Source organism: Vanellus vanellus (assembly GCF_965231255.1).
Source record: "Vanellus vanellus genome assembly, chromosome: 16".
Lineage (NCBI taxonomy): Eukaryota > Metazoa > Chordata > Aves > Charadriiformes > Charadriidae > Vanellus > Vanellus vanellus.
Window position 1 is genome coordinate 15,010,494 of NC_138921.1, and position 16,223 is coordinate 15,026,716.

General features: G+C 42.6%; 1 protein-coding gene across 1 annotated transcript in view; it reads right to left on the reverse strand.

Moving 5' to 3' along the window:
* HECTD4 (HECT domain E3 ubiquitin protein ligase 4) overlaps positions 1 to 16,223 on the reverse strand; it is a gene marked incomplete at its 5' end in the record, with an annotated part of 75,712 nt that overhangs the window by 4,220 nt on the left and 55,269 nt on the right. The window contains 15 exons of the mRNA XM_082491434.1: positions 690 to 793; positions 2,705 to 2,860; positions 3,006 to 3,125; positions 4,287 to 4,433; positions 5,070 to 5,260; positions 6,137 to 6,260; positions 7,163 to 7,269; positions 7,477 to 7,628; positions 7,710 to 7,933; positions 8,840 to 9,047; positions 11,036 to 12,339; positions 12,676 to 12,855; positions 13,843 to 14,048; positions 14,272 to 14,402; positions 14,717 to 14,922. Of these exons, the coding sequence (XP_082347560.1) occupies positions 690 to 793; positions 2,705 to 2,860; positions 3,006 to 3,125; positions 4,287 to 4,433; positions 5,070 to 5,260; positions 6,137 to 6,260; positions 7,163 to 7,269; positions 7,477 to 7,628; positions 7,710 to 7,933; positions 8,840 to 9,047; positions 11,036 to 12,339; positions 12,676 to 12,855; positions 13,843 to 14,048; positions 14,272 to 14,402; positions 14,717 to 14,922 (3,560 nt within the window). The remainder of the gene's footprint in view (positions 1 to 689; positions 794 to 2,704; positions 2,861 to 3,005; positions 3,126 to 4,286; positions 4,434 to 5,069; positions 5,261 to 6,136; positions 6,261 to 7,162; positions 7,270 to 7,476; positions 7,629 to 7,709; positions 7,934 to 8,839; positions 9,048 to 11,035; positions 12,340 to 12,675; positions 12,856 to 13,842; positions 14,049 to 14,271; positions 14,403 to 14,716; positions 14,923 to 16,223) is intronic.

The window sequence follows — 16,223 nt, forward strand, 5'->3', positions numbered from 1 at the left end:
TTCGGCCTTCCAGTGCCTAAAGGGGCTCCAGGAGAGCTGGGGAGGGACTTTTTACAAGGGCATGGAGTGATAGGATGAGGAGGAATGGCTTCAAACTGGAAGAGGGGAGATTTAGGTTAGATATTAGGAAGAGATTTTTCACTCTGAGGGCAGTGAGCCCCTGGCGCAGGGTGCCCAGAGAAGCTGTGGCTGCCCCATCTCTGGAGGTGTTCAAGGCCGGGTTGGACGGGGCTGGGAGCACCCTGGGCTGGGGGGGGGTGTCCCTGCCCAGGGCAGGGGGGGGACACTGGATGGTCTTCAAGGTCCCTTCCAACCCAAACCATTCTGTGATTCTATGAACATGACCTCACTAGTTCAGGATGGACAATCTCTAAATCAGACAACTGAACCAGATCCGCTTTAAGTGAACTTTGACCAGGAGTCTTAATCCCACTACATTTTGTGGTTTTGACTACTCGGCTACTTCTTCAAGTCCCTGCAGCGCCCCTTGAAGTGCAACAGGGGATTCATCAACAGTCATTTTCAGCTCTATCAGGCACAAGCCCTGTCTGGTACGATGTGCTAACGGGGGCTGTTGGTCTGAAGCTTCTCTCTGTATTTCTAACTGAATGTGTTCTACTCCTCTTCAACACATGCATTCCAAAAGAGAAAAAAAACCAAACTTCATTTCTTGCATTGAGATATCACACCTTATTCTTATTCACTGCAGAGCTCGGGCACAACAGGAGAAGGGAGAGCGAGGAGCTCTGTAACTCTTTACAAACTTGCCAAAGGAAGTGACGGAAAGATCCACCTGCAAAAGAGAGTGGCACAATAATGAAATGCCCTCCGAGGATTGATACCGCTGCCTTTTAAGCCAGAATTTGCTGTTCACCTTGAAATCACGTTGAGATTTACGCACTTAACCTCTCTGACTCCACCAATATGTGGCTTAAACAAGGGTGGGGTAGATGCCAGCCCTGCCAGCCTGCTATTCGCACACAAGTCCACATTTAAATAGTTAAACTACATGCAAAAAGTAGTCACTGAATTGCTTCCTGCTGAATCCCTAAGTGCTGCTTTGTCTGCCATCGCTCTACCTGTAAAACTAGCACAAACATTTGTTACACCAGTTGGCTTGCAAATGGAATTCATTACTTGATTAGAAGATGAATGGCGCTGCCGTCACAACGACGGGGAATTTCCACAGCTAAAAGCAGTGAGACAATGCATCAGAAATCATTACAGATGCTGAGTTGCGGACAGAACATTTATCTCTTTATAGATACTGTCAATAACCACCACAGACTTTCAGAAGAACAGAATTGCCCTTGAGAGAAGGCCTCAAGGAGCCCTTTGTTCAGCTAATAGGTGCACACTTACAAGAATTTTCCTTTACGCGATTTGATAGATGACACTAGTGGGTAATACGAGAAGTGCACTTTGGGCTTTTCTTCTCTAACTCCATATAACCCCACAAATCCCCCAAAAGGACGTATAACCATCAGTACACAGACAGCATTAATTTAGACAGCACCAATCAATTTGCTTCTTTGACACACCGTTGATATTTGCCTAGATGCCCTATCAATTATTCAACAGATCCGCAAAGCAAGATTTTCCCGGCTCTTGTTTAAATCCAGTCTCTTCCTGGAGTACACGCAACCCACGCAGCACCCCCAAAGACACTCAAGATCTAACGGGGCTGCACAGCAGCCACATAACGAAGATCTTACAAAACGAAACCTCAAAATATAGTATGAAGAGAAGAGAAGGTATAATATTCTTGTTTAATAAAGTAAGATTATCGCTGAACACTTCCTGGTGAGAAGCTGTACTCCTCCATCACGAGGAGTCTGTCCCTGTGCTGGTCAGGTGAAGTCAGGGCAGTCCCTTTCTGAGGCTCATTCTTTTAACCAGTCGCATGAAAACTGTTAAAATGATTACAAGAAATACTGTACGTCTCCTCACAAAAATGAGGAAGATGCAATTTTAATGCTATTTACTGCAAAAACTAAGGACAGTTTTTAAAGCAACAAAACCCTCACCACACTCACTATCTCTTCAGCTTGGCTGGGACGAGCTGGAGTTCGTACTTCTGATGTCAAGTTGAAAACAATTCTCAAACACACCTCGCTCGGGCACGACCGTTTTTAATCGGTACCACTTGCACATTCCTCGACAACTACGTTTGATAATGTATCCTGCACTAGTATCTAATGGTGTCTTAATCTATTAGCTATACAATCTCACATCACTTTAACAATAAAAACCACAGGAGCATTCCCCAGCTCGTTACTAACAAGAAAGTACTTTAAAAAAAAAAAAAAAAAAAAAAAAAAAATCTTTGTTATCAGCGCAGTCTGGGTTTACCACACCCGAGCACCCAAACAACCTGAAGAGACGTTCTTACAATGCTCTCCCCATGCTTCAAACAATTTATTATTCCTCTATGTACTTGCTCTAGTTAGCTAAGTTGCACGCCCAGGCACTCATCCTTCCTGCTTTATTACCTAAAATAGGAAAATTAACCATCTGCCTCGCTTAATTCTTGGAAGCTTCATTCTTTTCCATCCGCAGGGCTACAAACAGCCCAAAGGTAGCGCTGCGCCTTAAAGTTAACATGAGCCACACTGTGCTGAAAACTTGGGATTCCAACTGGAGTACAGTTCTCGCGACTGTACCCAACGTCACCCATGTTGGCAACTCTGTAATCCCGACTTACTTGTGCCATGAACCTCCTCCCCTGTGAACCGAATGTTGAAAGCGTACGTGGGGTCTCCGCCGCTGGCAAGCTTCACACAGAGCTGCGAGGACGGCACGCAGGCAAGCTGTCTCGCTGCCTGACAGAAATAGGAATTTTCTGAAGAACGGATCTCCCCTATTTAAGAACAAAAAGAAAAAAAAAAATAAAATCCCCAAACTCAGAGTATTTTGCATTAATAAGCATCTGAGCATGGTTAAAACAGATCTGACTTCTCGCAATGGATTAAAGTGAATTTTGAAAAGGATAAGTGTTTCCATACCTCCAACTATTTCCAGGGGATCCAGGGTGATTTCTGGAGCTGCATGATCAGCAGTTCTTTGGACCGTGGCGTTCAGCACTCTGTTCATGACAGTTACTTTTGTGTCATAAAAGATTAAACCTAAATAAAGAAACACAGATTTCAGTTAATCTATCCTTCTACAACCTTATTTTCTGAAATTCTCTAATGGACAATGGTAGAGTAACGATTTCATCTTCATCGAGTAGGTAAGATATGGCTAACCCACACGGGGTTTTTTTTCTTCTTTGTTTTAAGTATTTGTTCCTAATGTTTACTGGAAGAAGTGCACTGGGTTAGAACACTGATGAATGCAATTCTAATGTTATATAAATAGATCCCAGCAACTCCACCAGTAACTCTGTAAATCAGAAACACTTTGCCAAACAGCTTTCAGAAACCTGAGGTGCTTTGACAGTAATCCAAGAGGCAGGAAAACATGATAAAAAACAGAGCTGTCACATTGCACCGTAAATACGGGCTCTATAGAAGACAAAAATCTCTGAACATTCCTCACTTCTCTATACCGGGTTTACACGGTTTGGGTGGGTTTTCTTCTTACCTGGGCCAATACAAAAGCCTACTGACACCTTTGGTGACTTCTGTATCTTCTCCTTCTTCAGAAGAAAACGTTTGGGAAACGTACTGACCTAAATCTCGGTTTTGTTTGTTGCCTAATGAAGGTTTGTAAGAACTATTTTAAATGCTGCTGCATGGTAAGTATTTTCTTGATCTCTCTAATTCTACAACTTCAATGACAAGGAGGATGCCAACATGTCCTGGGACTTTCACTTGATCTGCTGCTTGTTGACTAACAAAGAATTTTAATTTATTGATACCCCCAAGAAGATAAAGGCACATTTGAAGGCCACCCACAGACAGAAAAGATGGGCCAACTCCCTCCATGGTCAAGAAAGGTGCAGGTGTCTATTAACTACTTGCAAGAATAATCCCCCTCGCCTTTAAAAATACATGCAAGAAAAAGAAAAAACTCCCGCACTGAGAAATGCCCTTGGGTTAATGCTGGTTTTTGGCTACCACCTCAGACAGACCGTGTGCCAGCTGACTGGGCTGCGAACGAAGCCGATAAGCCTTTGTTAGTACACTGAAACCACTCACTACCTCGCTTTCCCTCTCCCCTCCATGTTCTCCTTTCTGTCACATGTATACCGCATTCAAATGTTCTGCAAAATATATTAAGCAATTCAGTGTGGCGCGTAGTGCACCCTTTTAGGCCACAACCACGTTCCCCCAGAAACTGACCTTTGGCCTCCTGCAGTAACGCAGCAATACTGTTAGCGTACATCTCGGTCTGCCGGAGCTCCACCAGCGGTAAGAAGAAGGTCTCCAATGTTGTATTGAGAGACTGAAGCAGTGCAAACCGCAGGCGTAGACTTTCCACAGGAACGTCTGAGGTAGGAAACGTCCAGTCAGAGAGATAAAGAGATTCCTTGCCTACTGCAAAGTCCACCTTCCCAGCGGATTCAGTGCAGGAGCCGCACAGGCTTCCTTCTAAACCAGCCCCTCCTGACCCCCGCACATGAACAAGAGGGCTGAAGACGCAAGAACAGCCATGATCCATGATATTCCTTCCTGGATCTTCAGTCTCTGGGTGTCCGAGTCCAGTATCTTTTGTTATCACTGAAGTTACATTAGCTGGGGACCCTCTTAAAGAACTTAAAACTTAGAATAGGATTTAGTTGACTGAAGCCTGCCTGGGTCTGGAACTGAAATCCAACTGTCCTTCCCCCCGCAAGCTAAACTTGCCAGATATCTTCCTGCTCCGGCCTGACCTAGGAGGTACGCTGAGGGAGCAGAGAACGGTTGCAGTGCACTACTATCAGCCCTGCCAAAGGCACCGCGGTGCCCAAACACACCCATGGAGAGAGAAGACCTCGACTCACAGTGCTCCCCTCGGCTCACAGAGGCTCTAATCTGCAGCCTCCAAAGGAACGTCCCAACCACCTGGGCAACAGCCAGGTCCTTCAGGAGCACTACCCAGCTCTTCCACTGAAGAAAGTCTCTACGCAAACAATCTATACGTACTCAGCAGACAGGAAATTCTGGGATCTGCTGCATCAGCTGGATCCAAATAAACTTCATGGGGATGGAGCCGTGCTGGTGTAATCGCAAGGTGACGACAAAGCCTGTTAATATACTGGACAAGAGCTACATCCATTTCCAGCGTCCATTTCCGGGACGCTTTTTGAGCATGTCTTGCATCAATGCAGGCACACCTGAAATGTAAAAGGCATAAGACCTGCTGAAACCTGAGCGCGACACTGCTTACTAAGAGCACGTTGAGCACACCACCAGGTACCTTTTTCTACTTCTCTCCCTTTTCCTTAAGCAGAGCTGTTTCATTACAAAAATTCCAGTTTAAGAATAAGAACCGATTTATCACCTACCCTGCCTCACTGTTCTTAAGTAATAAGAAAAAGAGGAGCTGCCTATTAAGCTTACTTACTGCACCATCTTTATGCTCTCAAGTGGATGTAGAGGAAGATGAAGTGGCAATTAGCTTGCGGCTCGACACAGGGAGATAACGAGGATTCATTTAAGGGACTTTCTTCCTGTACAATATTAACAAGGAAGTAACTGCTCCCTCTTCTACGTTACTACTGACTCAGTGAGAGCGCTGCCAGTACACACAAATACCCCGTGCGCAGAATAGAAAGCTGTTGTGGAAGTAAACCAGAGACAACCAGATGGATCCACAATTCTCATCAGGGCAATTTATTTTACAGTTTGGAAGGTATAAAGGACAGTACAGCACATGATTTCGTTAGCTATGCTGTGTTCAGGAAAGTCAGGCACCTGCATTTTGACAGCACAGCGACTCTTTTAAAGTACATTTTCAGAAAGTAACCAGCAATTTTCTCTACAGGCTTTGCAGCCATGGATAGAAGTTTGCATGTTACTAACACACTGGTTAAAGCTACTTGGAGTAGCAACACTTGGGAGCAAGGTGGGGGTTTCTTTTGTTGTTGTTAGTTTGTTTTTTGTGTTTTATTTTGGTGTTTTTTTTGTTGTTTTTTTTTTTTTTTTTTTTTTTTTTTAAAGTGAGCACCATTAACCAGTATCGGCTTTACAAAAAGACTTGCAAAATTTACCTTTCAAAATGTAGATCATATCCACAGGACAGAATAGCTCTCCACACACTACGGATATCCTGTTTAGATCGGTCAACCACAAATCTGTGAAATCCATCCAGTGTCAAATACTTCTCCTCAGGAACTGACGGCAAAGATAGGACCATCAAACAGTTAATGCCTTACTATGAAGCCTACACACCGCACAAGCAAGTGGTGAGTGTATGAGGTGGCTACCTGACAGCTTTCTCCTGGTTCTACCCAACCCAGCACAGCTCGTTTCTTGAGTAGTTCTAAACATCACGCTAATCAGGTCCAATCTGGCCTTCAGTAAACGGCACTCATTCTTTCCTCTCAAGGACACAAATCCCCCAGCTGCCCTCTGGAATAGCTCCACTGATGTATCTAACCAGACATCAAGGATCCATATTTGTCCGAATGCTGAAATTCCCCTTTTCTGAGCTAACCTGGCATTTCCTGCTGTGAAGAGCAGCATCCCAGCTCATGACTATTCACTCTTCCACCTAACTAGAAAAAGAAGCATCGAGCAAGACCCTGGAACTAAGCCCTGTCATGGCACGGCTGTGCTGTCTCCTCCACAGAGAGACTAGTTATGAGGCACCTGAAGCTTCTCTTTCATCCAGTTTTCCTCTTGTACCTTAATAATTTTCCTATATAAGTTGAGAAACATGATTTTAAACCACCTATTTCAACCCCATGACACCCTAATCTCCCACTGTACAAAAAAAGCCTCGAAACTATACCTCTTCGGAAGTCAGTTCTCTACCCAATGATTCCCACGGCTTACAGACACTGTGGCATGAATTGCGTGAGCGTGGTTTGCTCTCACTGACATTGCTAAGTCCAGATTTACAGATACACAAATAAAAAGCAGCATTTTAAACCACTATTGAAAAAACATCACGTTAGCCTCATTAAAAACAAAGACAACCAAATCTATCATGACATCGTATAAGCATGCCAGTACAAAAAATTTGTTTCTTTTCTGTGATGTAACACTACAGAAGAATTCTCTACAGCTACTACCTTCCTGTTTCTTTGTGGGAGACTTTTCAGGGTCCTTCTCATCAGGTTTGCTCTTCTCAGGAGACTTTGGCTTCACAGTAGGTTTCTTCTCACTTAAGGCTGTTCGGCTACAGAACAAAGTGAATGTTAGGATTAAAGTTTTCCTTCTTCTGTTCAAGAAACCAAAACATTCCTTGAGGGTCTTTTATGATCTCAAAGTCACATTTCCCCCTCCCAATTAGTCCATGGGAATACAGAGGGAGGGGGAATAAAATCTAGATTCCTAAAGAGAAATCAAAATGTTTTGCAACTGTCAAAAGGCTGAAGACACCAACCTGACACTATTGAGCATCGACTTTTCCTTTGTAGGTGGTTTAGTAACAGGGCGTTTGGTGCTCACAACTTTCACTGGATGCTGTTCTTTGCCCGCCTTGTTGTACTTGCTCTTGTCAAATTTTGGCTTGGGCACACCATATTTCCTTAAAATCTTCCAACACAGAAAGCGAATAATTACCCAATGCTTTCAAGTTACACAAAAAGATGCTGAAAATAGTTTTCAAAGCACTACCTGAGTAAGCTGATCCTCTAACACCTTCTTTGGAGGACGGACATTTGTGAAGAACACATGAAGGAGGTTTCCAGGAGTCTGAGAATTTATCTGCTCTTTGCTAAGATAGATATCAGCAACCTTAATGGGTTTCGCTGGAGTTAAGCTCAGCATTTGCTCAGAATGGACGCAGCTTTTAAATATTTCTGTGAGGACTTCCCGAGCACCTGGGACCAATTTCTCACCTAAGAAAAAAAGGAAATGCAATGTGGTATAAAATACCATGACAACCGTTTAGAATTTGAAACATGAAAAAAAAAAAAAAACCCCAAAAACCAACGTTCTGCATTCAGCTAAAATATTTTATCACCTGCTACCTGCTCCAAGAAAGAAAAACCACTTAGAAAAATTCTTTTAGCAGACCTGAACTTTTTGCACCCTAATACCCCATCTATGACAGCGAGTTGAATGCCTTCTCCTGTTTTAGCCACATACTGTAATTATTATTTGAGTGGCTGCAGTGGTAATAAAAAAGTAGATTATTTATGATGCCAGTATAAAAATTATGTTGCATAGGTACACACTGACACCTATCAATTGAACCAGTAGTCAGCTGAACTTCCTCCAAGTATTATCCTGCCCTGTCCCCCCAGTTCAGGATTCTGGCATATTCCAGGTGCATTAGGGTCTGTATAACTCTCACGTTACCAGAGAATATAAATGACTAGCCATTCTACTCGAACGGTTTCTACTCTAAAATTATGCTGTGTCTAACAGTGGTAAATTATTACAGTAGCTATTTTCTCAAAAAAAGTCACTAAACAACTCAGTAGTTTTTTGGGTTGGTGGGGAGTTTTTTGTGGGGGGTGTGTGTGTTTTTTCTGTTTTCTTTTTTGCTGCTGCTGTTTGTTTTTTCCTGTTTGATTAGCTGTGAAGGCAGCTGAGCAATATTCAGATTGCAAATAGCTGCTTGCCAGCTGATGAGAGGGAGGAAACTTGCTTTAAAAATTACTCCCTGGCTCCCCCTCTTTGTCACCCATCAATTAGTGAGTCATACTGAATTTACACCAGCAGGCAGAATCTGACCCCTGTATGTCCCAAAGAAACCACACAATACAAATGAGATATTTGCCAATATGAAAGCCACATACCTTTTATTGACTTATCATTGAAATAATCTTCTAGTGCTGGGCTCCCTTGTGTATCAAATAAACTCTGATTTACAGTAGAAACAGTTAATATCTCTTCAGTTGACATTTCCATCAGTTCATCTTCACCATCCAGACTTGACAGACCAATGAGATCACTACTGTTAAATAGACTGGCTCGGATTTTCTCTATTTTAGCTCTCGACCTTATCTGTACAAACAATGAGATTAGTTAACAGGAATTCCGACAAAACAAATCGACTTCTATTTATACAAATTTGGGTCTTAAGCTTTCTCTGCTCCCCATGGAGATAATTGCTATTGCATATCTTCTACCATTCTTCTACATCAATAATTTGATATCAGAATTCAGGTTCAGCCTAGAAAACATCCTTTCTAAGAACATCTGGCCACCGAAATCACCATGCCGCGAGTTAAGCAGGCACAGCCCTGAACCAGCTATTCCATAGTCTGGAGACAGCCCTTAGAAATATCAGACAAGAAGCTGAAAGTTTGAGATAGGTAACCTGTCACTATTTGCAAGTCTGCTGTCCTGGCTTCAATTCTCCGATTAAAAAAAAAATACCTAAATTAACACAGGCCGTGAAGTCTCAGCTACACAAACTGGGAACAGGAACAGCAACTTCCTTTCACGCTAAGAATAAGCAGCATGCATCATTACCAGAGCAGCTACAGACTTGGAGTAGGTCTCAATGCGAACACGCTGACAGTTTTCTGTACACACTTTATGGTTTATTTCAACTCTGGTGTCTTCATGCCAATTAATAGCTTAAGAATAGCAACTGAAGATTTCCTATCTAAATAAGCTGATTTTCTTCTAAAAGGGAAACTGATACAATCCCAGACTATGCAAAAACGTCTCTCTACGTTCACAAGCCATCAGAAATGGCTGTGCTTTTGCAAGCTTCTGATAAATCTGCAGCATGCCGTCAGCGTAACAACAGAAAGGAAGGGTTCTTGTGCGTAGCTGAAAACCTGGAGTGATCTGGCATCAATGACATCCACCCACGATGCTTCTAAGAATTAATTTGGAATGAGACATCAAGAAAATTTAACTTCTCTTCTAAAGTAACTTTATAAAGGAATCTGTAGATGGCTTAAATTATGTGAAAATGTAGTCATTAAACATTAAATAATTGCCTTGTGGGTCAAATCAAAGGGCCGCCTATCTCTAGATTAATCTCTAGCAATGGCCAGTAGCAAATCTTTGAAGAAAGTTACATGAAAGAAGAAATGAACAGACCTTTTCCTTTACATATTCGCTCGGCCTCCAGAAATCAGCAGTTTAAAGATTTCCTAAGTTGAAGGCTGCATTGACTGCTGTGCTTAATAGCTACCATTTTGCACATCCTCCATGAAGTTAATCCCTTATGAATTCATTTATACTCTTGGCTTCTGCAGCACCTTGGGGCAATGAGCTCTACAACTTGCAACATGCAAGAGGACTTCCTTTTGGTATAAAATTGCTATTTGATAACCCCACTATTAGGTCCCCTCTGTCCTTTGAGAGACAGTGAATGCTTCCAAGACTGTGAATCATAGAATTGCTGAGGTTGGAAGGGACCTTTAAGATCATCAAGTCCAACCATTAACCTACCCTGAAAAAACACACTTCTAAACCATGACCCCAAGTACCACATCTACCCTTTTTTTAAACACCTCCAGGGATGGTGAATCCACCACCTCCCCGGGCAGCCTATTCCAATGTTTAAAAACCTTTTCAGCGAAGAAGTGTTTCCTAATATTCAATCTAAACCTTCCCTGACATAACTTAAACCCATTTCCTGTCATCCTATCACTTGTCACCAGGGAGAAGAGGTCATAAGAGAATGATACAGAGAAAGTCAACGGAGAATAAAGTTCTGTGTTCCTCAGCCATCCTGTGCACACTGACTATACCTTTATTCTGCACCCGTGACCTATGCTGTGCTACACCTGTCTAGCGGTACCTTTAACTCTCCATTATTCAAGTTGTGGCCTCAGTCAAGCAGAGTCTTTACCGAAGGAAACATACAGCACACTTTTTCATTAGCAGTCAGATCGTGGTGTTACACACAAGCCACGAAACGTGCCGTATTTCTCAAAGCCAGAGGTTAAAAAAGAGTTACTAGAATAAGATCTCATTCTTCCAGAAAAAACTGACCCAAAAGACACTCTCTCCTGATTGAAGGCTCTTACCTCCACTACAGCAAAACCTTTGATTGGCCGTGACAGCAGTGGCTGGTTGTCCAGAGATGTGACCGTGTACATCGATCCAACATCGGACACAGACGCGGTTTCCACATTGTCAAGTGGTTCCCCAAGGCTGCCCAGGCTACCAAGGCTTCCAGTACTGCAGTGTGAAAGATCCAAACTCTCCTGGCTGGAAACAACATGTGGTTCTAGCAATCCTGGTGGGATGGCCAGTTCCAGTCCGGCTTGAAACTGGTCAACTGAGATATCACTAACGGTCCGAGATATACCCTGCGAGCTGCAGAGGGAAGCCTGGCTTGTGGACGCTGAAGCACTAACACTCATGGCAGGTGTGACACTGCTAGAGCTGCTGATATCCAAACTGTCAGCACTACTGGAAACAGTTGGTTTTTCCAGTTCAGTTCTGCATTCTCCTCCTTCTGCTTTGTCCTTGATTTTTTTGGGATCCTCCTCCTGCAAAGGGATGTAGATCTCATCTTTGAAGACTCCACCATGTGCATTACATGCCTTTCGGATTGCATTTCTGACAGTACTCTCCTCCAAGTGAGTTGGGATTCCAGAAATGACAAGCAAGCGGCTGTGAGCTGTGGGACCCACCAGTGCTTGACACGCATCTGCCACAGCATCGTTTGTCACACCCAACCCTTGTGGATCCTTTTTAGTTAGGTGCCTGAGAATTATAAGCAGAGTCAGTGCTCTATGAAACCATAACATATCCTCAGGCTTGCTTCCTCCTATGCTGAGGATCGCAGCATCTGTTTCGGCTGCTCTGGATGAAGACCGTTTGCCAGAAGATGATGTCTTTTCCCGCTTCATTTTGACTTTTTTCCTCTTTGACAGCAAGCTTGGACTCTGTGGTGTCTGTCCTGGAGAAGACGAAGACGAGGATGAAGAGTCACTAAGATTTGGGGCACTTGTTGAAGACATCACATTAGCTGTTACGCTCATGTTGATAGGCAAGGTTACTTCTGCTACAGCAAGACAGACTTCCATCAGAGCATGAAAGTATGTCGAAAATCTTCCTTGGTCAGCCACTCCAACACCAGAACCACCACATGCGTTTCCAGACACCCAGTTTTGCGTTTCTTCATCGTACAACTTGTGAAGTTCTGACTGCAGGGCCATGAGCATAGCTAGACAGGGATTTAGTTGAAGGGCAATAGACGATGACAATCCTGCTGGATTTTTTTTCTGCTCCAGACTGTGAATTTTGCGAAGTAACTCGGCCAAGAGATGAAATATTAATTCCTTCACACATGCTGCCATGTCAGTTGTCCAGAGAAAGTTCCCTGTGTGGGAGGCAAGACATGGGAGTCAGCAGTATTCCACTGCTAGTAGCTTTATTACATGACTTGCAACAGTAACATTAAAAAAAAAAAAGGGACGAGAAAAGGTTGTTTCAATAGCTGTTTCAGTACCACGACAGTGTCAGCAGTAAGACAGACAGGAAGGCTATTCCAAGAAGTATGTATCAACAGAAAATTTCTGGAGTTTGAAGAAAATTTCAATACAATGGAAGAGCTCAGAAATACTTTGTGATTCCAATTTTTCTTTTTTTCCTGAAACTCTCCATCTGAGCCAGCACATTATTGGTGCACATTAGTAAGTAAATACTGCATTCTCACCTAAAAATTCCACTACTTGCAAGAGAACTGAAGCAGGAATAGTATCCAGTTCGTCTTCTGATTTTCCATCCCCATCTTCCAACTTCCAAGTTAACAGCTGTTCTGTGAATGCCATTGCCAGGGGGAATTCCAGGGGAAGAGAATGCAAGACCAACACAGCTCCAGGAGGAGGAGATACTCCTAAGGAAAAAGGTCAAAGAAAATACTTACAATGACTCTAGGCATTTGTAAAATAAAAGTAGTAACATATCTTTTAGGATTTTTTTGAGGCTAAATTTATGCCAAGTGAGAATTTTCCCTATTAAGTACCTTGTAATACACCAATAGGAATGTTTACCTATAATGGTAAGTTGATACAATCTATGGTTATAAACTACAGATAACATTTTGTTTACATGACACATGAAATAGAACTATTTTTAGCCTGTAGATATCTAAATACATATAGGACTTTCACAAAACCATTTATTTGTAGTACGATATGTCTGATCAGTATTGAGAATAACATCAGAGATGCTGTAGTTCAAAGGAACTTGAGGACCTCCAATGGAAAGCTTTAAGAGCTTCCTGCAGCTCAGTCACCTTCACTGCTCTAAGTAAATCACACCGTCTCCCCCTTGGGCTGGAAGGAATATTAATGATTGCTCTTGCTTGAGAAGCTGGGATGACCGATGTATTACTATACTGCATATATACTACTCTGCATATTAAAGAACCCTACAATCAGCCACAAAAGCAAAAAAAAAAAAAGCAATCTCCAAACTCCATCTGCAACACAGCACCTCAAATAGCAATAACATCAACTTGAGCACTGCAGAAATAGTCAAAAACACTGCTTTGTGAACTCCTGGAAGACAAAAATCAGAAGACAACAGAACTAACAGAATTTAACAGAACTAACAAAATCATAGCCAGATGGCTTCCAATGTTTATAAAACCATGTCTGTCTGGTTAAGAATGATGGCATATTTCTTCTAGGATACATTTCTTAATACCTAGTACAAAAATACTGTCATAACCAGTGGTAGGACTGGAGACAATATAGGAAGCTCCTACAAAGGCAACGATGATGCTCGTCTCACTTCTGAGAACACAGTTAAAGAATTTTGATTGTTTGTTTGGGTTTTTTTTTGTTTGGTTTTTATTTGTTTGGTTTTTTTTTTTTACCTAGTTTGATGTGGACCTTGTCCGTAGGGGTGATCACCGAAGGGTACTGATTGGTTGTTGGGGGAGGCGTTAGGCCTGTGTTGGTTGGAGAGGCATCTCGAGGATAGCACACTGCTTCAATTAGGTTCAACTGACCATTCCTTTTAACTTTATGCCCAAGTCCGTAGACAAGCACTCGAGCCCAAGGAGCTTTATACAGGGATGAACTAATAAGAGAGCAAGAGCAGTTCAGTTAGACCGTAGCTAGCTTCTAGAAATCCCAACCCAATCACAGAAAGACTAAACACTCTGGTTATTTATCCCACCACCCACAAAACGAGTCTCCAAGAAGAGAAAAATCTAGAAAATGAGCACCTACATACTCAAGATTCACAGAGGCTCAGCAGCACATCTTCAATCTTTGCCACTCTTGGCTCCTCAATTACTTACTCTTTGCGGAATCCAGACTGACTTTCCTTACAGGACACAATTACAAATGCAGCCCCAGGAAAATTAACATCCATATTGACTTTGGATTCTGAAATTGGGAATTCTTCAGCAGGAAACTGTTCTGGTGCCGTCTGTAACATAGCATTTCATAATGAAAGCCCCCAAGCAGCAGCAGCAGCAAATCACCTCCCTCTTCTTTTTTCAAATAAAATATAGCATTGTAAATAATGATATAATGTGAGGCCACTTCATTTTAACACAAACCAGAGTATTGCTATTGCTTGTGTTTTCAGCGTGCTCACTGTGATCAGAATAGGAATACAACCCATCCAGAGAAACAATTCAGTGTGACGGACAGTGTTATTGAAGTTAGAATCACACATAAAACAAAGGCTCCTCAGAAAGAAAAACAACACTGCTCATAAAACATTACTACGTTTTTTACCTGCAAAAAGGAGCAGATCTGTTTAGTGAGGTCTAACAGACTCTCCTCTCCTTGATGCAGCGTCCGAGTAATTGCAACAGTGAGCCACTCTCTGATGGCTTGGGAATTGCCCTGGTAGAAGAGGTCTGTGGCAGCACAGTTCTGGGAATGGACGCAGTGTTGCAGGGACTGGGCCAAAAGAATAGAACTTGAACTGATCGTTCCATCTGTAACAACAAGTAAGGTAAGACACATTTGGAGACCGCTTCAACATGTTCACGTAGCCTGTGAAACAGACAGTGGAAAGAGAAGTTTTAAAACGCTTAGAAGATTACAAGCCCCTACTTGTAATCACTCCTGAGCAAGTACAGACCTCCTCCCAAGTGTCAGCAGTAGAAAGGATCCTCCCAAGACCAAACTCACACCCCTGAAATGGTGGTTGCAGATGGGATGGCGCTCTAAATGCCAGCTGTATTCTTCACCTGCCTTAAGCCAACCCTTAAGGAGGCCTGCCACACGTACACAGAGCTGTGGGTTCACAGCTGCCTCATTTTGTCCCATGGCAGGCATATCAATTTGTCCCATGGCAGGTATATATCAATTTACTGCATAAGTGCAATGAGGACAAGCGACCAGAAGTGCTCTTGTCCCCCCTCATTCTAGATGAGGTGAAAGCAGCTTTATCTGTTCTCAAGCTTTCCCCATATATGAACAAGATAGCTTTTGGGTGGCCCCGAGTGGGCCACAAACCCCGACATCTCATGGCTGTTATTCTGGAGCCAATGGGAGAAGTCAAAGAAAGACAGTGCAGTGCACAAAGGAGCGGGCAATTCACTAAAATGCTGGTTTGGAAACTGTATGTGTTAAGCAGGACTTAATAAAACATATTTTAAAAAGGAAAACTAAATAAAAGCTTGTAAAATTATCTTAAAGCCATGCAAAGTAGTGCTGTACTCTGCAAGAGGATATTTTACAATGCGGCATCTGTTAGAGGTAGTCAAGTTTCAAAGCAACTGGAGGACGGAACAGGACTCTTTCCAATGGTAAATAATTACTTTCAGTTATTAATAGGCTCTATTTAGCACTTCCTACTTCCTCCTTATGCTCCAGACACATTACACACGTTTCTTTGCATGCAGAATAGCTTTGTCATGATAATTATCTTTGTTAACACTCACTTGAATTAGCCAAAGATTCTTTTCCATGATTCAGCACATACATTCTCTAATCAGATCTGTGATTCCAGTAGGAAAAGGACAAACCACTTTGTGAAATGAAGAAGAGTTGAATTTTGAAAATTGAGACCCAACTGGCATTTAGTTTTACTACCCTGGATTCAAACTATCAAACATTCTCAATTCCTTACAAGGATCCCATATGGATACCTCCCCCCACAAACAGAAGATGACCGATGACAAAGGGACAGAAGCACACTGAATGGAGCCTTCGGAGGGCCTCTGAACTCTCTTGCACACTTGTAATTAGATCATTAGCAAGAACTTCCGTTTAGTACCCTATCACTGAGGTC